This window comes from Arachis hypogaea, chromosome 3 (assembly GCF_003086295.3).
Source record: "Arachis hypogaea cultivar Tifrunner chromosome 3, arahy.Tifrunner.gnm2.J5K5, whole genome shotgun sequence".
NCBI lineage: Eukaryota > Viridiplantae > Streptophyta > Magnoliopsida > Fabales > Fabaceae > Arachis > Arachis hypogaea.
The window spans coordinates 12821242-12845025 of record NC_092038.1 but is presented as its reverse complement, the minus strand read 5'-3'; the positions used below and the strand labels follow the sequence as shown (position 1 = coordinate 12845025).

General features: G+C 31.9%; 3 protein-coding genes across 3 annotated transcripts; 1 reads left to right on the top strand and 2 right to left on the bottom strand.

Annotated features, from left to right (window-relative positions):
- Positions 1-3032: 3032 nt before the first annotated feature.
- Positions 3033-8295, bottom strand: LOC112789556 (uncharacterized). Its single transcript, XM_025831500.3, has 4 exons — positions 7024-8295; positions 6481-6582; positions 5527-5690; positions 3033-3377 (listed from the first exon to the last, which is right to left on the bottom strand). The coding sequence occupies exons 1-4, from the start codon at positions 7115-7117 to the stop codon at positions 3270-3272; spliced, it is 468 nt and encodes a 155-aa protein (XP_025687285.1). The 5' UTR covers positions 7118-8295; the 3' UTR covers positions 3033-3269.
- A 149-nt stretch (positions 8296-8444) lies between these two features.
- On the bottom strand, positions 8445-11079 carry LOC112789555 (dnaJ protein homolog). The gene is made up of 6 exons (XM_025831499.2): positions 10642-11079; positions 10057-10225; positions 9810-9948; positions 9418-9694; positions 9124-9322; positions 8445-9020 (listed from the first exon to the last, which is right to left on the bottom strand). The coding sequence occupies exons 1-6, from the start codon at positions 10789-10791 to the stop codon at positions 8701-8703; spliced, it is 1254 nt and encodes a 417-aa protein (XP_025687284.1). The 5' UTR covers positions 10792-11079; the 3' UTR covers positions 8445-8700.
- Positions 11080-19061: 7982 nt separating this feature from the next.
- On the top strand, positions 19062-21764 carry LOC112769619 (uncharacterized). The gene is made up of 10 exons (XM_072231175.1): positions 19062-19211; positions 19303-19573; positions 19661-19760; positions 19849-20038; positions 20204-20284; positions 20457-20542; positions 20701-20815; positions 20976-21095; positions 21198-21278; positions 21654-21764. The coding sequence occupies exons 1-10, from the start codon at positions 19062-19064 to the stop codon at positions 21762-21764; spliced, it is 1305 nt and encodes a 434-aa protein (XP_072087276.1).
- Positions 21765-23784: the final 2020 nt, after the last annotated feature.

The following is a 23784-nucleotide window of genomic DNA, read 5'->3' as shown; positions in this document are numbered from 1 at the left end:
TCATAACCAATAATAAGAACATACTTCCCTGCAATTCCTTGAGAAGACGACCCGAGGTTTAAATACTTCGGTTATCAATTTATTTAGGGGTTTGTTACTTGTGACAACCAAAACATTTGTACGAAGGGATTTCTGTCGGTTTAGAGACTATATCTACAACGCGACTGTTTTTATGAAATTCTTTACTGGCAAAAATCCCAACGTCAGAATGCCTCTATTCTAATCTAGACACAACCCAACTTTCCTTCTCCCTGTCCAGCATGACATACATCTTTGTGCTGTATCTCGTGGCTGTAATTCTGTTTGTCCGAGTTGCTGCCTTCACCCGAGACTCCCGATAACCTTCTTGCGTGCAGTGAATAGATTGATTAACCGGTACCTTTGATTCCTTCCGCGTCTTGTCGAAATTCGTGTTCCTGATTTTAGTCACGAACCCAACTTTCTTTGCATAATTTGCATAAAATTTTTGTGCCTAGCAACGAACCAAAACTCATTCCTATGACTGGAATTTCCTCTTCACTCTCCCCACTATGATCCTGCAACCGTAATGTCAATACACAAAACCAAATACGAACTAAAACTAGATTTAACACAATAACTATGACACGATGACAACACAATAAGGGATAATGCAAACCTCGTGTCTCGAGTCCAACTCATCCTTTCTCGTCACAATGACGTCGATAATTTCATCGACCTTCAATTAAAGACACCGGAAAAAACTTTTATCAACTTAAGATCCTTACTATATAATGAATAACTCCAATAAAAAAACAACAAAAAATATTGCTAACACATATGGGAGTCAAGCATACTTTATCGTAAAAAATATCTAATTAGCATGAATAAGAAACATTCACATAGCACACTGTCATTAAATTTCATACAATGCGGGACCAGCTTATCCAACATACCTTAGACTCCTCTTGAATAACAACTTCACACACACTCAATTCTTCATTCACTTCGTCTGAATTGATCAATGTGCTATTCGAACCGCCTTCCGGAGTTGATAACTCCATGGTTGATACTCTTTTTTGGAAGCTTTGAACCGCGACCGCGGCTTCTTTGTGCCGTAAACGCTATGCGTGATGGTTTTTACGGGAGAACCACGATCACAAATGTCACGGCCAATGGCGTCACACACCGGGGAGAAGCGACGAGGGAGCCGCGGGTTGAATGATTCGATGGATAGTGTGTAGACAATTGATAAGAAGAATAGTGAATTATTGCACCGTTTTCGGAAAGAAGTAGCACCACAATCAATCGCAGCACCGCTAATAGCGTTAAGAAATGAGTGTTTACCGATAAGGAAGCGCCGTGAATATTCCTTGGATGGAGGAGGTTGGTGCTTCTTTGCTGTTTGGATGAAAAACAAGGATTTACTAGGAGCTGTGGAGACAGAGAGAGAGAGAGTGAAGACTCGGAAGTGGGTTCCGTGGACTTCCATCGTGATTCCCAACAAGAATACCTCATTGTATCCCTTCAAACCAAATTTTGGAATTAAACCCATTAATAACAAATAATTTAAAATATAAATGAATAAAATTAATTAAGATAATTATAAATAATTAAGTTATTTAATTTTTGGCTTGTCACCTTTTGGTTCCATATATTTTTCCATCTCGTTTATACTATAAACGTTATAATTTACCATGTATCTCGTTTATCGTGTAAACGAGATATGTTGTAAATGAGATATACACGTGTTACACGTACTATCTTATCTAGTTTACACTGTAAATGAGATAAGTAATCTTACGTAGTTTTATAATAATTTTTAAAATTATTTATTTCAATAAATAAAATATTTATTTAATTTATTTAGATAAAAAATCCTATACAACTAGGATCACAGAAAAATTTTCTAATATAATAGAAACAAGCATGTGTCAACAATATGCTACTTTAAAATATGTTACAAAAATGTAATATTTTGAAATTTGTGACATTGCCTTACTGAATGCACGGCAAAAATGTCATGTTCTACAATCTTCATATATAATAAATCAAAGAGTGTAGTGTTCCATTTATAAAAAAAAAATATTTTAAAAAATAAATAATATTTATAAATAATATTTTTTTCTAAAATCGAAAATGAGCGAGAATTAAAGATATAAAAATTAAATTAAATCTCAATGGATACAATTTTTTAAAAAATCGAAAAATTTGTAATTAAAAAATTATTATAATTAAGTGATTAAATTTAAAAACTGTTTAAAAAATAATATTTTAAAAAATGAATAACATTTCTCAATTTGTTATAATAGTTGTTAGGTATAATTGTTATTATAATAGTTGTTAGTGTTACATCAAACGTTATTATTATTATTATTATTATTATTATTATTATTATTATTATTATTATTATTATTATTATTATTATTATTATTATTATTATTATTATTATTATTATTTGATATAATATCAATACATTAATTAAAATTAAAATTGTTCAAAATTGATATAACATCTTTTTTTTTTATCACTCAGACAACATAATAAGAAAGGAAAAAAATGAATTACAAGAAGTTCTAAGTTCTGTTAATACACCTGTCTAATATTTAATTAATATTCTTTATATATAAATCAAACACTACAAAGTTTGATATGTGAAAGACTACGTCCCAAAGTGTCGTATTCTTTATATCCCATTCCAACACATTAGTTTTTATAGTTTTTTTTTTTGGGATAACTTGGTCTCTCATGTTTTAAATTATTAGACAAATTAGTTTTTAATATTTTTTAAGAAATGTCAAATTAATCTTTAATTATTCTAAGAATTTATATAATTGAAATTTTAAATTGTCTAAAATTTTAAAGAATAAAAGATAGTTTATCTTTTTATTTTATTAAAGATTAATTTGATCAATATTCTAAAATATCAAGAACTAATTTGTCAATTATATTTGTTTGAAACTGATTTAGCTAAAGCAATTTGTTATGAACCAATATGAGCATTACTCTATTGATTTTCTTGTCTGAACTATGTTGTGGAAAGGGAAATCATACTTTCTGATCTAAGATCACAGTAAGCAAACAAGTTTTGTCATTGACATTGATTCAAGTATGCACAACATACACATGTTCGGAGTTGGACATGATTGTTCTCTCAGAAGAACATTAAACAACACTGCCCCCACTACATCTTTCAATTTTTCCCACCTTTATTGCTAAGATATGAATCTTCAAAGCTATCGTAGGGTACATATTACAACACAAACATGGCAACCATGCAGTAACAACCAGATGAGAGTGCAAAAGAGGATTTAGGCATCCGACACCATGGATCCAAATTTGATTGTGAAGCTAAACTTAATGCAAGTTAAGAGCTCATCTTTGTTATCCTTCAGTGTCATCTTCAGAGTGTAGGATCCCTGCAGAGAAACAAAAATTGCAGTGAAAACAAGGAAATGAACCCAGCAATTATTGGACTTAAATGTTTACCTCCACAGGGAATATTGTCATCAAATACAGGATAAACGAAAACGTGAATGCATAGATAATCTCTGAGAAATATTTGCATGCTTTTATAACACAATTCATGTATGCTTTAGGAACATCTATAGCCATTCATTTCATATATAACATTTAAAGTTACATATATAAAACAAAAAATGAGTGGTTGGAAGCTGAAACTCCATTTCCCGTATAATACTCAAGTCGTCTCACTAAACAAGTGCATATAATGCTTCTGTGTTTGGGTAGGTGGATATTTTGGGTTGATGTATCATGTATGAAAGGTTTCACACTTCAAATTTAAACCATTAGTGCTTATGCATATGTTAATTCGAATAATACTCCACATGAGTTACAATCTCATTGCTCAGCCATACTATTTCATCAAAAAGCTTTTTTTTTTTCTCCTCCACTTCATTAGAGAAATTACCTTATTCCAATAACTTAAACTCCATGCAAGTATAACCACACATATAAATGGATACTGGAAAATGGGCTGTTCACCCAATTATAATAATAAAAAAAAGCTGAAAAGAAATTTGGAAAACTAATTAACTAACCGTAAGGAACCTAGGATTCATGCACGAAGATTGCACTAAAACACAGAAATTCCTCTGGAATTAACACTGAAATTGCAAGAACAATACAATGTGTATGGCACTTCAAAAGGCCAATTCTCATCCTCATAATTCTGAGGCATACCCCATGATATCCCTCTCATTCCCTTATGTAGTTCCCTCTTCTTGTTAATACCAGAATACTGATTCCTCTCACTCACTTGCTAGTTAAGCAAGTTAGTTTCAAAACACCTAAGCGATTAGTTTAGAAATAAGGCCCTAGTTTATTGTTGACTAGGTTCCTGACACTAGCATTAAAGCAAAAAATACCAAACACAACAGAAAAAAAAAATGGTTGTTTAACAAATTTCATTTTGTCATCAAGCTAGAATCATATCTGACTATCCCAAAGACTTGGTAAGATTGACCAAATAAAAGTTCGGTTCCGCTAGGGAACCAACTAGGAGTGAAGCCAACTCCAACCAACTAGTTGAAAAACAGGTTCGTTAAAAAAAGAAATAAAAACAACTCCTCACTACCCTAGTTTTTCGAATGTCAAAATAAAAAATAAAAGGGAGTTGGCTTAGTTGGTTTGTTATGTAGTTGGTCTCCTAGACCTCTTCATAAAAATTTTGTTAAAATCCAATCTCACTTTATAGTAAGTAACTAAGTATAGCAGCAATAAACCTACTTACTAATGAGAAAAATTCATTTCTGAAGAAGAATAAAGTTGATGACCTCCTCAAATGTATATTGTATACCACACTATTGTTGATATTCTAAAGAGAGAAAAGTTTAATTACACTTTAATCTTGATTATGTTACATAGAAAACCAATTTTGCATTTACCAAGTCAAAAGGGAAGATTGAGTAGCATGCCAAGGACAAATTTGCAAATGTCAAATAATGAAAAGCTTATCACCCCAATCAAAGTCATATTAAGTAAGTTAATAATGCTAACTTAAATCTAAGTTTCAAGGCTCAAGCACAATATGAGTGGGAAAGCACAATGATTTTCAATGAATTTCCTATCATAGTATCAATTAACTTCAATCAAAGGTTGAAGTAAGCTTTATTTCATGATACTATGATAGGATCATACTTTTAGAATATTTTAGCATTGGTAAGACATATGAGTGTGCATGAGACAAATCAAAACTAACCGGTGGAGTAAATGAAGCCAATGTCTGGGTGTGGAAAATCACAATTCAAAAGGGAAGAGTGAGTAGCATGCCAAGGACAAATTTGCGAATGTTGAATAATGAAAAGCTTATCACTCAAATCAAAGTCAAATGAAATAATGGTAAAAAGCATCTAAGTTTCAACGCTCAAGCAGCAAATGAGTGGTAGATCACAATGATTTTTCAATGAATTTTCCATCATGGTATCAATTAAATTGCATCAAAGGTTGAAGTAAGCTTTATTTCATGATATTATGATAGATCATACTTTTAGAATCTTGTAGCATTGGTAAGACATGTGAGTGTGAGTGAGACAAATCAAAACTAACCGGTGGAGTAAATGAAGGCAATGTCTGGGTGTGGGAAATCACAAAGTCTCCAGAAGAGACAGGGCAGGAGGATACTTCTTCACAAAAATCATGATTTTCAGTACGGACGGGTATCCCAAGATATGAAACTGCAATTATCAAGTCCCCTCCAGAAATAGCTTGACCTGCATGAAAGATAGAAAACAGTACACTCATAATTCAGCACACTAATGCATGATACATTAACTTGATGAAGCAGCACCAATACAAATATTAAGAAACAAATAATGTACTCAGAATCCAGAACATAAATGGTAAATTGTATTAAGTCTTCAGATCTAGTATTTAAGGCATATTGTGTTCCTGAAAACAATAATAAAATGGGTGTAACTTGTAAGGGACTAGGGCTAGAAGTGAGTTAACCCAACTCATGACTCACGAGCTATTTCTTGCTTGATAAACTAAGGTCATGAGCTTTATTGGCTGACTTTAAGCATTGAGTTCCATATTTGAGCGTTGCACTTATTTGCTAAATGAGTCGAGCTTGAGCTTTGCTATGTTCAACTCAGTATCTTGTACCATATGTGAGGTGCATAATTATACTGAGAACAAGTTACCTACTTATAGGCAAAAGCTTAATCTATACTTGAGCAAGCTTAGTCTCAATAACCGTCTATCTAGTTGTACTTGAGGCTCATGGCAAGGCTCGGTAACAAATGAGCCAAATCATGAGTAAAGCCTAATATTATCAACCAAAGCTTGAGCTTCCAAGTGTAGGCTCAACTCAGTTCATTTCCATCCCTATATGTGACCATTCTGGGTCAACCCCTGGAATGCACTGTAATTTGTAATTAATAATTAATCCAGTACCTATTAACTACATTAGAACTTCTAACATGCTTTTAAAACATATGTTATGCGAATTGGAAAAGCGAGAATTAAACAAGAGAAAAAAGTGTGAAGAAGAGCGATTACCAGAAGAAGCTTTAATTTTAAAGGTAGCTGCTTCCCCACTAACAACAGGATCTGGAGATATTTCAACTGCAGAAACCTTCACATCATAGTTTGCCTTCTTATCTGCACAGATTTTGAGTGTGAAAATAAACAAATAAATAAATAGTCAAAAAGTGCACAATCCAAAACCCAATCCGAATCAAGCATTGACCAAAGGTCAACAACAGTGAAGGATCACACTCGCACATGACCTCAAACACAAAAATCACGAAAATCCATTCACATCAAAATGAATGCAGCAGTTTGCAACAAAAACTTAATCCCATAAGAAACAGTATGATTATAAAGAAAAAATATCCAACTTCAGAAATCCATTCGATAGAATCAAGTCAACTGTAACTTCCAGAACTGCAAGACTATTCAATTACATAACTAGATAGAAATAAGCAGAGGAAATAGAAAAGTAAACAGTTATCTCGAAACTGATTGAGCCTTAGGAAAAAGAAAAAGAAGAGAATAGTGAAAAGAGAAAGGTGAGGGAGCAGCAGTAGAAGAAACGCATACCGCAGTAGTTAAATTTGACTTTGGCATGAGCGCGAAAGGATGAAAGAAGGAAGATGGACAAGCATAGAAGAATGTTGAGCTTTGGAAAATCCATGGGGTTTCCGTTTCTGAGGAAGCTCAAAGGAAAGGAAATAATAGAAAGATGTTGAATTAGGGGTGTGTACTGTGTAGGCCTACATTCTGCATTAATAATATATGGGACACAGCGTAACGTGGTAGGTGTCTTCGCCTCACCATTTGGATTCCAAGTTTTGACAAACCAAATGCAAACAAAGAGACAAAATGGGAATAAAAATTAAAAAAAAATATAATAATAATAACTACAAAATCTTTGACAAGTGACAACTAGGCCCAATTTTATCTTGTTGAATGTTGATGGCATTATGTTCACGGTTCTTTTGGGCTTCCGTCTTTTCCTTTCTCTCCGTGGCTCTTCGGTCTTCAGTCTTCACAATGGCCGAAAGCAATCCAACTACTTTGTTCCCATAATCTTTAAAGTTTAACCGAAATTTGATGAGCGGAAGAAGAAAAAAATAGTTACATAAGACCAACTTTTGGTTATCAAATTGATGTCCCCAAAAAAAAAAAACTTTTGGTTGCCAAATTAGTCTTTAATTTTTTATTTTATTAGACAAATTAATTTTTATATTTTAATAAAAATAGATAAATTAATATCTATTATTATTTAATAATAATTTTTCTTAAAATCTCTCTATGTAGACAATGTCTAATATAATAACAATTTAAACACTAATCTGATCATTTTTTTTACCAAAAATAAGAAGACTCGAATCTACAATCTCTTACATAAATATTAAAAAAATTATACCATTTGAACTATAACTCTTTACTATTTGAACTATAATTTATTGACAACACTAATCTAATAACTAAATCTGATATAATAACAATTTAAATAATAATTTAATAATTAAAATTTATTATAGACTAAGATATCCTATTAAACTTTTAAATAAACTAAATTAGTAAATTACACTTCCAACATATTTCATGAGTACAACTGAGCAATCATCCTTGACATTTTCCTTTTTAGGGGCAAAGTACGTTTACAATCATCCTCAACATTTTTCCTTTTTAAGGGCAAAGTACGTTAGTACTTACTACTTACTCACTTTACTTTTACTGTTATTCAGAGACTCGAAGACATCCAATTTAAGAAGCAGAGCACATCCCCTACTCCATACCCGGGCTACCAGCCTACACAGCTACACTCACATGATGCGAGATACGTAAGTCTCGGAATCCCTCTGATTACACTCGGCTTGGAATACTTCAGGAAAATTCAGACATTCAACTTTCCTTTCCTCCAGTTACTATCTACTAAGTGTACAAATGTCTCTCATATTTATCAGATCAAGTAATTCACACACCAAAACAAGGTCATAAAAAAACTGTCTGGAAAAAATGAAAAATCACTCCATAAAGAATATTCAGTAAAGTCGTTGTTGTCAAGAATAGAAAGTATCCCTTAAGAAAAGGAAATTATCCCTTAATAATAATATAAGGCAATAAGTACACTGTTAAAAACTTCAGATCATTGATCAAACACTGTTTTATGCTTCTACTCCACACACTAAGGTCAACAACACTCATCATAGAATCCTTCATCATCACCATATCTGACTCTACCCTCTCTGCCACAGAACAGAACATTCTCTACTGCTGGGCGCACTGTACCCTCTGTGCACCACCAGGCATGTCATCATCTTCTTCATATGCCTCCTGCTGAGCTTGTGCCTTCCTCCTTGACTCTTCCTCCATGTTGACATCATGTAGTGTGGTCTCCTCACACTCATCAAGCTCCATGTCTGTTAACTGTGAGGAAGGCCTCGATGGCAGAACAGCTTCTAGAGCCTTAACCTGATCAGGGTTCAAAGACTCTGGGAATTCAACAGTGAAGTGGATGTAAAGCTTGCCCTTCATGAATGGCCTCTGGTATATTGGCATTCCCTCATCATTAATCGCTTTGAATGAGTCTGCAATTATATAACACACAACCCATGTTAGAAATCACAAACATAATCAAACACTGCAGAATTGAATGATAGAGGAACTAATGAACTATTTGCTATTGCATACCAGGCTTGACAACTTCACCAGGGTTTGATTTAATAAGGAGTTGCCTGCCATCCAAGTGTGTGAGCACAAATTGGAAGCCACATAGCGACTCAGTGAGGGACAAAGTGTGTTCTACAAAAAGGTCTTCTGCCTTCCTTTTGAACTTGGGGTGCTCCTTTTGCTGAAGGACAAATACAATATCCCCAGTGATAGTATCTGGCTGCAAAACACAAACAATTCCAACTCAGTCCGAATACTGCAGTTGATTATTAAGCTCAATATAGTAACACTTTAAGGTATTCCTCATTGGCTCACCGCTTCATCGGCTTCACCAGGGAATGTAATCTTCTGTCCGTTCTGCATACCCTTCTCCACATGGACCTCAAGAACCTTCTTCTCCTGCACAACCTTCTCTCCTTTGCACTGTGGGCAACGGTCCCTGTCACTGATGGTTTCGCCAGTACCCTTACATTCATTGCAAGGATGCTGCATTTGCTGAATCATAGAGGGACCAAGGTGCCTGATAGAAACCTTCATACCAGTTCCTTGGCAACCAGCGCACTTTGTAGAATTCCCAGACTTGGACCCTTTGCTGCAAAGTTCAATAACACAAACAACCACACAAACGTAAGAAACCAGTGTACATACAATCAATCACATCACAATAGAGTACCAACAACTTGAAATTTTGATATGATTATACTTACCCATTGCACTTTGAGCAAAGTACATTGCGAGAAAGCGAGAGCTTTTTAGATGTTCCCAGGTATAGGTCTTCAAGCGAGACCTTGAGGGGGTGAACCACATCTTCTCCCCTTCTCTGCCTCCTCCCTCTGCTACTACCACCTATTCAAAGAAGCCATCAACAAATCTCTCAAAACCCAATCAAAATACAAAATTAACACAACCAATAAAAATTTCCCAAAACTGAAAAAACATCTGATTATAACATACCGCCGCCAAAGGGACTCCCACCAAAGAAAGACTGGAAGATATCAAATGGGTCGTGGCCGCCACCACCGCCACCCATTCCTTCTTTGAGAGCATCCTCACCATACTGATCATAAATCTCACGCTTTTCAGGATCACTCAGAACCTCATAAGCCTGGGCAAGCTCTTTAAACTGCAACAAACCAATCCAAAATCCAAATTAACAAACGAGTAATGCTTTGTTTCGTTTACTTTTGCAATCTCAGTTATATATATATATATATATATATATATATATATATATTTTTGCACGTCATAAATCAGCTCAATCTGAAGTCCAAACACATCCCTGAACATGAATTGCACAAGAAAGCACAATTTTTAACCTATCAAACCTCGAATCGGTTCTCTAAATAAACACAAATTCAATTCAAAAACCTGTCTACACAGTAACAACATATCATGACTTTCAATTTCAAAAATTTTAACGCCAAATCAATTACAAAACGCGAAGAGATAATGTTTTAACAAATTCAACAAACAACATCTTCATCCAAATCATGATAACAAAAAACACAAATCAGTAATCAAAAACAAGAAATCCGTTACCTTCTCGGGATCACCGCCTTTGTCAGGGTGATTCTTGATGGCGGCTTTCTTGTAAGCCTTCTTGAGATCATCCTGTGAAGCGTTCTTGGAGACTCCAAGGATCTCATAGTACCTGGTGTTATCGCTCTTCTTCGGCGCTCTCCCAAACATCCTGGTCCCTTATCGAAGAAGGTCAAAACTTCGAAACCCTAACTACTTCCGCCCAACTGAACAAGAAGAAGCGTTGTAGTCAGAGAGTTCTAGATCTCACACGCGCAACAACAAAAAGAAGCTAAGGTGAAAACCCTGGTTTTGGGCCTCGTATATATTTATGCACGGGTTAACACTGACCACGCGAAATACTTCAGTACTCAATTTCTTTTGGGGAGTTTAATTTTTCTTTTTATGGATTTTAGGGTTTGATCGATGGACGGTTGAGATGAGTGCGGAATTGTACTTGGTGGGTCCCAGAGAAGAGTCTAGAATTTATTGACGCGGGCCGTTGGATTTGTTTACCTTTGTTGGGAATTTGTTCTAGATCCTTCCGAGCAAATTCTAGGAAAAGCTACAGAGTTCCCTTTTCTTTTTTTATTTAAATATTTTTATCTCCTTTTTTTTCTTATTTATTTCTACAGATTTTTAAATATTTGTAAACCCAAACTTGACCAGCCCATAAGGTACGTCTGTTCGAAGTTATCTTTTCACTTCCTGACAAAAAAAAATAGTTTTTCACTTTTTTTTTTTTACTTTGTGGAGATATGCAAATTATAAAAACAAAATTAATATATTTGATTATTTGGTGTAATATATAATTTTTTTTAAATAAAATAAAAAATAATTAATTTTTTAAATATATTTTTTTAATTTTAACTTTTAGAATATTATTTTTTTTAGTATTAAGGACAAATTTATTGCATCCGAATTGACCCCAACAAATTTTTATATTTTTATAGAATTTGTTTGATCAGAAAAAATCAGACAATGACGATCATTATCATCGTCTTTAGAGAGTACATAAGAGTACATAGAAATAAGTTATAATTTTTTTAGAAAATAATGATTTTTTTTAAATCCTAATTAAATATGACTTTTTCTTGTGTACATATTTCTGAAGACGATGTATTCGTATATATTGTTGGAGATATGATAATAGTTTGAAAATTAGAATTTTAGAAAATTTAGGTAAAATTTGCTAGAGAATTAGATGAACTCATTCTAACAAAAAAATCGTATTTCTGAAATTAAAGTTAAAATATTGACTTTAGAAAAATAATAATTTTTTTATTTTATTTCAAAAAAATTTCCTGCTAAAATTTTACTTAATTTTTTCAATTTTAAAATAGCTTGATTTATCATAAGTTAAATTTAATTTTTTATTTAATATAAATTTTGATAACCTAATTAATTAATTATTTTATTTTATAATATCATTTTATAGTTTTTTTTCTCAAATCACATATTCATTAATCATTTTAAAACAAAAAAATTTCAAAAAATAACAAAAAAAGAAAAGGCATTTCGCAGGGAATAAAAAGGCTTAAGGTCAATTTGGGTAAATTTTTTAAATAAACTCTTTTGAAAAAGGAGTTTAAAATATAACGACTTTTATTAATAATAGCTTATAAATAAATTATTTTATATTTAAATTTTTAGTTATAAAAATACTTATTCTAAAGTCTAATAAGTGAGTTTGTTAAGATTTATAAATTAAGATATGCCTATTTGACTTTTTCCGAGATTTGGGGGATGACGAAATGGAATTAACTCTTCTTAATTACCATATTTGTGATCAATGACTTGGATAGGAAACCTTAACTCTCAATCTTTACCAAGATGCCTTTTAGCACTTAAAATTTCTTCGTTTACTCTTTACTTTCGTTTCATTTAATTTCTTGCCTTTTGCATTTTAACCCCTTTTCTCGTAGCGAATGATACACACACCTCATTGTAATTTCTTTGAGAGACGACCCTAGATTTAAAATTTTAGCTTTTATTGATTTGAATTGTGATCCAATTTAAAATGTGATAGGGTCATTTGTTGGTTAGGAACTATACTTATGATGAAATTCTACTAAGAAGTTCTAGATCGACGTTTGGCCCGCATCAGCTGGCAAGACGATGAACTTGCGAATGATGCTATAGAATTCAAGGTGGGTGACTATATATTCATTAAACTGTAGTCATACCGACAGTAATTAGTGGCATGGTGCAAGAGTCAGAAAATGGGAATGAAATGAATCAGGTGGCTTATCGATTGCATTTAATGTAAGTCACTTCATTACAAACCTAAATTGTTCAATGCTAAGAGGGTGTATGAGTTTTATATCCACCTTACACCCACAGAACTACTAACAACATATCAATCCACATTATTGTCTATCATTTATACCTATCATATTATGGTACATTAATTCAATGAGTAAACCCTATACAAGATTGAAAAAATAACTAAAAAATTTTTTTTTTAAAGGATGGGGAGTGTTCAAAGCCTGACTTGATTTGATTTGACTTGACTTCAGCACATGTATTGCATCACTTCCTGTCCAACCTTATCAGATGTTGTTGATGCTTTGCCGCTGCTGCCTTATCAGCGGCCCCGCGCATCACTGTATCAGTACTCGCTTTGTCCATCTCTCTGTTGTAACTTTTTCAATTGCCTATTTTTTCATTGGTTGGCAAGATAATGAACTTGCGAATAATGTTGTGGTATTCAAGGTGGATGACAACGTAGTCGTCAAAATGCAGTCATACCAGCAACAATCAGTAGCATGGCACAAGAGTCAGAAGTTGGAAATGAGATATTTTGGCCCTTTTTTCAATAGTCACTAGAATCGGGAAGGTGGCTTATCTACTGCATTTAGTGTAAGTCAATTGATTACAAACCTAAATTACTCAATGTTAAGAAGGTGAGTGAGTTTCATCTCCACCTTACACCCACAAAACTACTAACAAACATATCAAATCACATTATTGTCTATCATCTATACTCACTAGATTATGGTAAATCAGTTCAGTGAGTAAATATTGTACAAGATTGAAAAACATTAAGTAAAAAATAATTTTTTTTCTTAACGGAAAGGGAATGTTCAAGACCTGGCTTGATTTGATTTGACTTCAGCACATGTATTGCATCACTTCCTGCCCTACTTCATCAAATGTTGTTAATGCTTTGCAGCTGCAGCCTTATCAGCAGCCTCCCGCATCAATGCCCACTTTACCCGTCTTTCTGTTACAACTTTTTCAGCTGCCTATTTTTTCTTTGGCTGGCAAGATGATGAACTTGCGAATGATGCTGTGAAATTCATTGTGGGTGGCTATGTATTCGTCAAATTGTAGCCATACTAACAGCAATCAGTAGCATGGCGCAAGAGTTAGAAGCTGAGAATGAAAAATTTTGTCCATTTTTCAATAGTCAATAGAATCGGGAAGGTGACTTATCAACTGCATTTAGTATAAGTCAATCGATTACAAACTTAAATTATTCAATGCTAAGAGGGTGTATGAGTTTCATCTTTATCTTACACCTATGAAACTACAAACAACATACCAAGCCACATTATTGTCTATCATTTTACCCCTATAATATATTAATTCAATGAGTAAACACTGTATAAGATTGAACAAAAAAGTAAAAAATATTTTTATTCTTAAGGGAATGAGAGTGTTCAAGGCGGCTTGATTTTATTTGACTTCACCACAGGTATTGCATTACTTCCTGCCATATCCTTATCAGCAGCCTCCCACTTTAATGCATTGTTTGTCCGTCCCCTTGTTGCGACTTTTTCAGCCGTTTCTTTCTTCTTTGACTGGCGAGATGATGAACTTGCACTTCCTAGATCGTGGAAGTTTGATCGAGAGACTGGCCTTGCTTCGAGCCACCGAGATCTGACATAACCATTGTGTCTCCATTCCATAGCTTAAACCCCTTCCTATTCCATCCGATATTTGGCAGGGCATCTCCTTGGATTTTATTACCGGGCTTCTAATATCACATGGTCACTCATTCATCTTAATGGTAGTGGACCGCTTATCCAAATTTTCCCACTTCATTGCCTTACCAGCGGGTTTTGACAGCACAAAAGGTAGTGGATGCTATCCTTAGAAATGTAGTGAGTGTACATGGAACTTCTCAATCCATTGTTTTCGACAGGAATAAAGTCTTCACCAATAAATTTTGGGAATAATACTGTGACAGACAGATAATCTAGTTGGCACAAAGTTTAGTATACCATCCAGAATCGGATGGACAAACATAGATTCTGAATTGATGTTTAGAGATGTAATTACGCTGCTATATTTAAGAGAATTTCCATTATTGGTACCATCTCTTACGTGTGCTGCTTTTAGCCACAATACATCATATCATTTGGTGATTGGAATGTCTTCATTCAATGTTGTTTTTGGTCGAGATTCCCCTCCTATAACACGCAATGAAACTAACACAATGGATACTCCAACAATTTAGGAGGAGAATGTACCTCTTCGACGGCCTTTTTTCTAAGACGCTCTGAATTCCTCAAGGACTTGATTTTCGCGAGCCTCCCCTAACTCTCTATCTTTCTCTACAAATGACACAACAAACAAATTAGTAAGACGACCATTTTCATACAAATTTAATTTTAAAAAACCAATTTAAAATATTACTAAAACATTGACAAATTTATTCAAACCAGATTGAAGATTGAAAATTGAAAATTTAAAATGAGACCATTTTCATGAATAAAATACTTCGTACATTATCCAAAAAAAATATTATTCATGATTTCTAACTTCGTAATTATCATGATATTCATCATTTTGCTATTTTTTTTTCTTCCTTCAAAATGAAGTATAATCTTGTAATAATTTATATTTCTTGTGCATAAAAAACTCTAATTTGAGATATGCAAAGGAAAAGAAAAACATATATATAAAAAAAATAAAAAATAATTCTGTCAAGTTGAAATGTTAAAACATGAAATTCACTGGCATTTACATCGAATCGTGCATGAACCAAATACTAGAGAGTAAAAAGAAGAAAGAGGCAAAATGACCTAAAAGCTCATTGTCGAGGCGAGTGAGCTCGACACGAATTTAGTTTTCACATTTTCCCATTTTGGATAAAAGAAACAAAATGTCATAATATTGTAATATATTTATTTATGTATGTACTAATATATTTTATATTTATAAAATATATTAATACTCTCTTTTTATAACATCTTTTGATTTTTATCTAGTAAAATCTAATAATTCATAAAAAGTTGTGCATCCAATGCACACAAAACTGGTGTACTCGTTTTAGACACACCCAAAATCTTACTCTCTAGCTCATATGTATTTGGTACAAATTCACTAGTATTACAAACTTGTAATCTAACTGCTTACCATTCTTTCCTTCATTTGTTCTTCTTCTTTTTGTTTTTCTTTTAAAAATAAAGTATCATTTTTGTCTCCAATATTTGGGTAAGTTTTTAACGTTTCAAAGTTGACTCAATGTTGTCCTGCCGTTAGAGATCTGTTAACAGAATTGACGGCGAGACAAAATTGAGACGATTTTGAAACGTTAGGGACTTAAATAGGACGAAAACGTTGGGGACAAAAACGATACATAGAAATAAATTTTAATTTTATCTTTTAATAATATCAATCTTTTACGGTACATAGTTATTCAATTATTTTTTAATCACATTTAATTAAATTACACTTAATCACATTACTTTCATTCTAAATAAATTTATTTTTTAATAATTTTACTCTTAAAGATTTTTACTCATCATAAAATATTTGTAGAATGATTAGAATCACATTACTTTATTGTATATGTATCATTTCTTTCCATAAGTTTATGTACTAGTCATTCTACAAATATTTTATGATGAGTAAAAATTTTTAAGAATAAAATTATAAAAAAATAAATTTATTTAGAATAAAAGTATTGTGATTAAGTGTACTTTACTTAGATGTGATTAAAAAATAATTGAATAACTAGGTACCGTAAAAAATTGATATTATTAAAGGATAAAATTCAAATTTATTTCTATATATCATTTTTGTCCCCAACGTTTTCGTCCTATTTAAGTCTCTAACGTTTCAAAATTGTCTCAATTTTGTTTCGTCGTCAATTCTGTTAAGATCCCTAGCGGCAAGACAACATTGAGTCAATTTTAAAACGTTAGAGACTTAAATAAAACGATTTAAACGTTAGAGATAACTTTTGAATTTACCCCAAATATTAGAAACAAAAACGAGACTTTACTTAGGAGTGTTCAAATCCAAACTGATCCAAATTAAACCGCTCATACAATCCGATCCAAACCGAAAACCGATTAAAACCGCACTAATTCGAATTTGATTGGATTCTATTTTTTGTAAATCGTTGGATCGGATCGGACTTCGGATCTACTTTTTATAACTGATCCAATCCAATCCAAACCGCACAATGTGTTATAATATTATTATTTTATTATTATATTACAATTATACTTATAACATGTTCAATTTTTTATACATTTTTATATTATTCATATATTATTATTATTTGATAAATATTTTATGTTCAAAATGTTATTTATTTATTTATTTTAACTAACCTATAATTTTATTTCTATTGTTATATTATTGTTAGCTTTTTAAGATATTGTTGATTATTTAAAATTTGATGTTGAGACTTGTTATATGTATATAATTTTTTTAATTTATAAAACCGTAAATTCAATCCAATCCAAACCGCACCGCGAACACCCCTAACATTACTCTTCTTTTAATGATATCTGTCGAATCTAAAATACCAAAATAAATAATATACACAATAGACCAATATAGAACACAAGAGAAGCATACAACTTAACTTGAAACAATAAAATAATGTAGATACATAAAATATAATGTGAACAAAATAAAAAATCTCTTGAACCAACAACAATCATCATTCACAAAAAATACAAAAAAACTCATCATTCTCTCTTCTCTGCTTTTTCTTTTTAGTTCAACTTTAAACAAATTACAGAAAATCAAGATAAAATACAAGTAAAAATATTCTTAGAATAGCACAAAAATGTAATATTTATTTGAACCAACTATACTCATTCATCACAAAAAAAACTCATGATGCTTCTTTTTTTCTTTCTTTTCAATTCACTCCTAACGAAATATGTTAAGAGTCAAAAGTATTTCACCCCAACTAAATGCATTTCGCGCTGAACAAAATGCATTTCAACCCCAACAATTTCTTCTTCTCAATTCACTCCCAATGAAACATATTAAGAGTCAAAAACATTTCGCACTAACGAAAATGCATTTCACTTACGCATTTCATCCAAATAAAATGATGTATTCCCCCCCCCCCTCTCTCCCTCCAAATAAAATGCTTTGTTAGTTGGTGAAAATTCAGTTGACTTCATGTGAAGTTGATAACTGAGAGTCGTTAGATGATTTGACTGATTTGACTAAATTTTCATCTAACAGCTCTCAGCTATCAATTTCACGTGAATATGCACCTGAGTTTCCACCTTATTGATTTTATATCCCTGCAATTTCACACAAATATATCACTTTTTATAAAAATATTAGTTATATACTAAAATCAGTTACTAAAATTAGTTACTAATATATTTGTGTATAAATATATATATAATTTAATTAATTTTTAATATATATATATTTATATTTTAATATATATTTTATACTAATAAATAACTGAATATGATAATTTATTTTACTATACACATAACATAATTATATTTTTTAATATATATAACATTTAGAATCCCATAAGTGAATTTTTCGGCCATAATAATAAGCAAAATGTAACATTTAACATTGTTTAGTACATCTATTTAAACGTTGGGAATAGATAGTTTTCTAGTATCTTATTTTTAATGAATGAAGGATATTTTTGTAATTTTAAAACAAAATAAACTAAAAAAGGTGTGACAGTAGCTATAGAAGGTGTAGTAGTAGTAGCCTATCTCACTCTCTTTTTTTTCCATAACAACAATCTCTTTATATAATAGGAGAGCACTTCACGGTTATTTACTCGACAAGTGGAGCTGCCAATTAACAACAAATGTCACACTCCAATGCCAATTAACAACAAATGTCACACTCCAATGTTTGACAAGTGGCAATTATAAAAGAAAGCTTAAAAAAATCATTTTTATTATTATCCAATAAATTATTACACATTACACATTTTGCAAAAGGAGTTTAGGTTCAATAGACTATTACACTTTACAATGTTGTTGTACTCGAATCTTTCTTCTTTTATTTGACATTTTAAATTGTTTATTCTAATTTCTAACCTTCCCTTTAAATACTCTATCTCTCCATCTTCTTCAGCCATCTTTAAAATACGCTTTCTCTATCTTTAACCATCTTCAGAAACAAAAAGGAGTAAACCCTCCCTCTAAATACTCTATCTCCATTTTTTCTGAAAAATCAAACACCGAAAAAAAAGCATAATGGCCGAAACATTTGACTACCTTCTCGATGTCAACCCAAAAAAACTGGCATGGAATTTCAACGTATATGTGGTGAGGATTTCGGAGGTTCCAAACAAGTACAATGAAAAGGAAATTGGATCAATAGAGATGATCCTTCAAGACAGTAAGGTAACAAATCTTTTTATATATAGTAGTTATTGTGCAAGTATTTGTTTTTTAATTTACTGATACTTATTTCTCCCGTCTCTGCTAATTTTAGGGCGATAGGATTCATGCATCCATACCCAAGAGTGTTGTTGCTAGGTGGAAGGGCAATATCTTTGAGTTCCAGATGTACGTTATGAGTAACTTCATAGTTGTGGGAAATAAAACTAAGCCAAAGACTACCAATAGCAACTGGATACTAATGTTTTCCCAACGGACAACGGTCACACATATAAACAACCCAAGCTACCCTCTTGAAGCATTCCATTTCAGGTCTATTTCGGATTTGTTAAATGCTGAAAGATTGGACGACACATATCTGTTTGGTGACTATTACTTACACTATTTAAAAAATTGTTGTGTGAACTTTGTTCAAAATCTATTTTTTAAGATTGATAGTTCTTGCTCTTTAGACGTGATTGCTGAAGTAGTTAGAAAGGAAGATCCAAGGGATTTGGCTACCAGTACAGGCAAGGAAACCAAACGTATGGTTGTTGTGTTAGAAGACTTAGAGTATGTGCTATTTTTTAAAATTGACTTTTCTGTGTACACATATTTTCAGAATATAAAATACCATAATGTATCCTTATGTTTTCAATAGGAACAATAGGATTGAGTGTACTTTGTTTGGGGAGATGGTGGATCAAATCCGACCACACTTTGAAGAAGGAAGTGTGGAACCCCTTATTGTTGTGCTACAATATTTTAAAACATCCCGATGGAACGGCAAAACCACTGTTCAGAACCACTTTTACATCTCCAAGATCCACATTGAGAGGGATTTAAAAGAGGTAGTTAGTTTTAGGAACAGGTTTGTTTTTTTAAACTTTAATCTGTTTATATCCAACACATTTAAAGAGGGTCAAAAGTTTGAGAAGTTCAATATTATTGAATTGTGTAGGCTCCTGAGTGGTGCACCACTAAACTCAATTAGGATTAGTCAACTTTCATCTTAGGGAGCTTGGTCTGCGGCTGATGAACTGAAGCATGGGTCGGTTGGAGTGAAGACCATCGAGGAGTCCCTAAATGTTGCAAAGGTAAACTAATGGAAGAATTTACTAATTAATTTTTTGTATAGGAATATATTTTAATGTTAGAAATTGATTGAAGTGCCTAATCAAGTTCTAAACAGGTAGCTACATGTTGGATTGCTGCAACTATTATTTGTATCAATGCTGGAAAGAATGATTGGTTCTATAAAGCATGTAGAAAGTGCCCAAAAAAGTTGAAACTTCTACTATTGAAAGATATGAATATAAGGGTTGTGGACACACAGCAGGAACTGCCTCAATCAGGTTAGGCACCTAAACTAGATAATAAGACTTATCACTAGATAACAAATTTATTAAGTGGAGAGCACTATAATACGAAGACTGTATTTCATCTTGAATTTTATTGTTAGCTGTATAAAAACAAATGGCGGGTATAACTTATGATACTGGTTGAATGACAGGTACAAGGTTAAGGTGATTGTCTATGATGGTACTGGCAGTATGACTTTGCTCCTTTGGGATAGGAAAGCAATTCAACTTTGCGAAAAGAGGGCAGATCAAATCAAGGAAGAGGAAGTAAGTGCACAATCATTACCTCATAACTTCAAAATGTTGTTGTATCCATGTAAAGTAATTCCTTTTTGTGAATTTGATCGCAGCCTATTGGTGAGGTGGAATACCCCCCACCCTTGATAACATGCTGGATAGAAAGTTTCTCTTTAAGATTAATATAAAGTCAGCCAACATCGAGCAATATGACCAAGTTTATACTGTTAGCAAAGTTTGTGATGATGAGGACATCATAGAAAAGAACCTCCCAAAAGAATCAAATACTAATTCATCTGTTAACCTCATTGTGAGTTAATAAAGTATTGTCAATGTCTGTTATACATTGTGTTTTTTAAAGATCAATTGTTCACTAATTATATAATTAGAATTCTCATTCCCATATCTATAGAAAATCGGATGCAATGATTTCGTCGAGATCGTAGAAAATGTGGCTGATATTAAGACTGATAGCGATAATTTGTGTATTCTAGTATGGAGATAGTTTTATTTGTAGTTTTTCTTCAGACATAAATGCATTTAAGATTTAAGATATGTGTTATTTTATACCATAGCAATCAGTGATATGTAGGTTATGTCTTTAGTTTTTATATAGATCAGAACCAGAAGAAACTAACTATTGAGCAGTATCATCATAGACAAAGTATATCAATTTAAACCCGATTTGTTGGTTGTGAAATTTTTTTCTTTCTTAATTTATGCATTTTTTAAAGAGTGAAGAAAAATAAGTATATTTTTCTATGCATATTTCCTAAAGAAATACTAAGAAAGATTAAAAATACTTAATATATGTTTCATTGTAAAGTTGATACTAAATACTATTTGATATCCATTATTTTTTGTGAAGGATGTTGTGGAAGAGGTTGTTTCAAGTCTCAAGTACAAGACCCCCGCTAAAAGAGCTCTCAATGGTGTAAAGTCAAGTACAACAACAATTAATGAAAATGATGAAGAATGACAGCTCTCAACCAATAAGTTCAGCGGTAAGGGGGGCAAGAAGCAAAAGAGCCAGCTGATAGATGTTGCTAACTGAGTTGTTTATGCTATTAGTGATTTTCAACCATATGCATCTATTTTATTTAGTAGCAATTTCATTTTTTTTATCAAAAAATATGTTGTTTCGTAGGTATTAGTTATCTTATTTTATAGAGTGGAAAAACTTATAGAGATAGGACCTTTTGGAAATGCTCAGTCACTAGAAATAGATGAGAGTCATTTTGTTAACTTTTTTGGATGTTGCTAAGCCAACTTCATATTACATCCTTATTGTTAGCTAAGATTTCTTGAATTACTAAGCTTAAATACTCCTAAATTTTAGTTTAAAAGTGGTCGGCAATGTTATGTAATTGGCTTATATCATATCCTTACTCCACAATGATATTTAAAAAAAATGTATTTATAATTAAAGAATATATACTGTGAGTTTATAGGTGGAATATTTTTAACCCGAGAATACATATATATATATATATATATATTGAAGATAGATTAATATTTTAACTTTTCAGTATTATATTTTATAAATATTGTGGGGATTGACAATAAATATTAATTAAATCTTTCAGGTGGAGTTAATAACTTGCAACTGTAATAGTTCTTAATGAAAAAGCTAATTTCGGAAATCTATATGAAGTTATGAACTTACTCCTCCTCGTCTCCTATTATAGATTGAGCTTATAAAGAGATTATTATATATTATGACTTTTTTGTTAGTAAAATAAAAATAATAAAATAGAATTTTAAGGCATAGGATTATAAGAATAATACAAAATATATTTTTAATTTCATATTGTCATCTTTATATAAAGCCAACATTTAATAAGATAGATACCACTGCATTCAAGAATTCCTTAGAGAATTTCTATATGATCGATGGAATTATCAGGAATTCCAAGATAATGGCTCTTCACTGTTGAAGAAATGAAGTATGCATTTTTAATTTCCAAGATATCGACTTTTTTACACTGCATATAACAAAGTTATTATAATATTATATTATAAATTATTGGAAAACCAGAATAATATTAAGAAATACAAGTTATCACTAAAATAATTTTTATTTTTAAGTACATGGGACTATAATTTGAAGGACTATAAGAGTTATCACTAGAATAGTCATAATAACCAAAGGATACTAGAGTAATGGGTTGGCTATATGGATGCATTCAAAATACTGAAATATGCCAAAAATAGGTAGTCGTTGATATACTGTATAAAACTAGGTAGTGCCCTTGAAAAATTTACGTTTAGGTCAATCTGTGGTTTTCAAATTGATGGGATGTCATTTTCACAAATAAATATGTGGTAAGCTGGATTCTTGGTTTTGTAGTCTAATAAGACAATATAATTATGTAGGGTTAGAAGCAGGGTGTAATGCCTTATATTTTACTCTACCAGTGTTTAAACACAATACTAAGTAGTAAAGTTGAGGTAGGATGTAACCAAAGTTACACAACTAAGTGTATTTGTGTGGAGAAGGGGCCTAAAGATAGATTTTGCTTTGACTTACTAAACCAATATAATGGATATGGTATAAAGCATGGAGTAACGTGCTGAGTTTTGCCATAGCAGTGTTTAAAGGTAATATCATATAGTAAAATGTGAAGCATAATGGAATCAAATTTACAGAAGTAATTGCATTTTTTTGTCATTGTGCAATAAATTCTAAATTACTTTTGATATAAAATTAAAACAGAGAAATAAAATTGAATTACTAGGTTCTAGGCATCAATCTAAGTTAGATACAATGTACAATTTTATTTTTAAATAAGACAAAGAATGAAGAAAATAATAAAGCGTGAGACTTAACAATCTGAAATGCTATCAGCATGCACTTTCAGCTTAATCACATATTTTTATAGCCTAGATTATGTGTTAAATATCAATTGATTCAATTATTTAGAGACGTATTTCATTAAAAAATCAATAAATTTCGTAATTGAAGATAAAGAAAATTTCAGGTAAACATATTTGAAGAT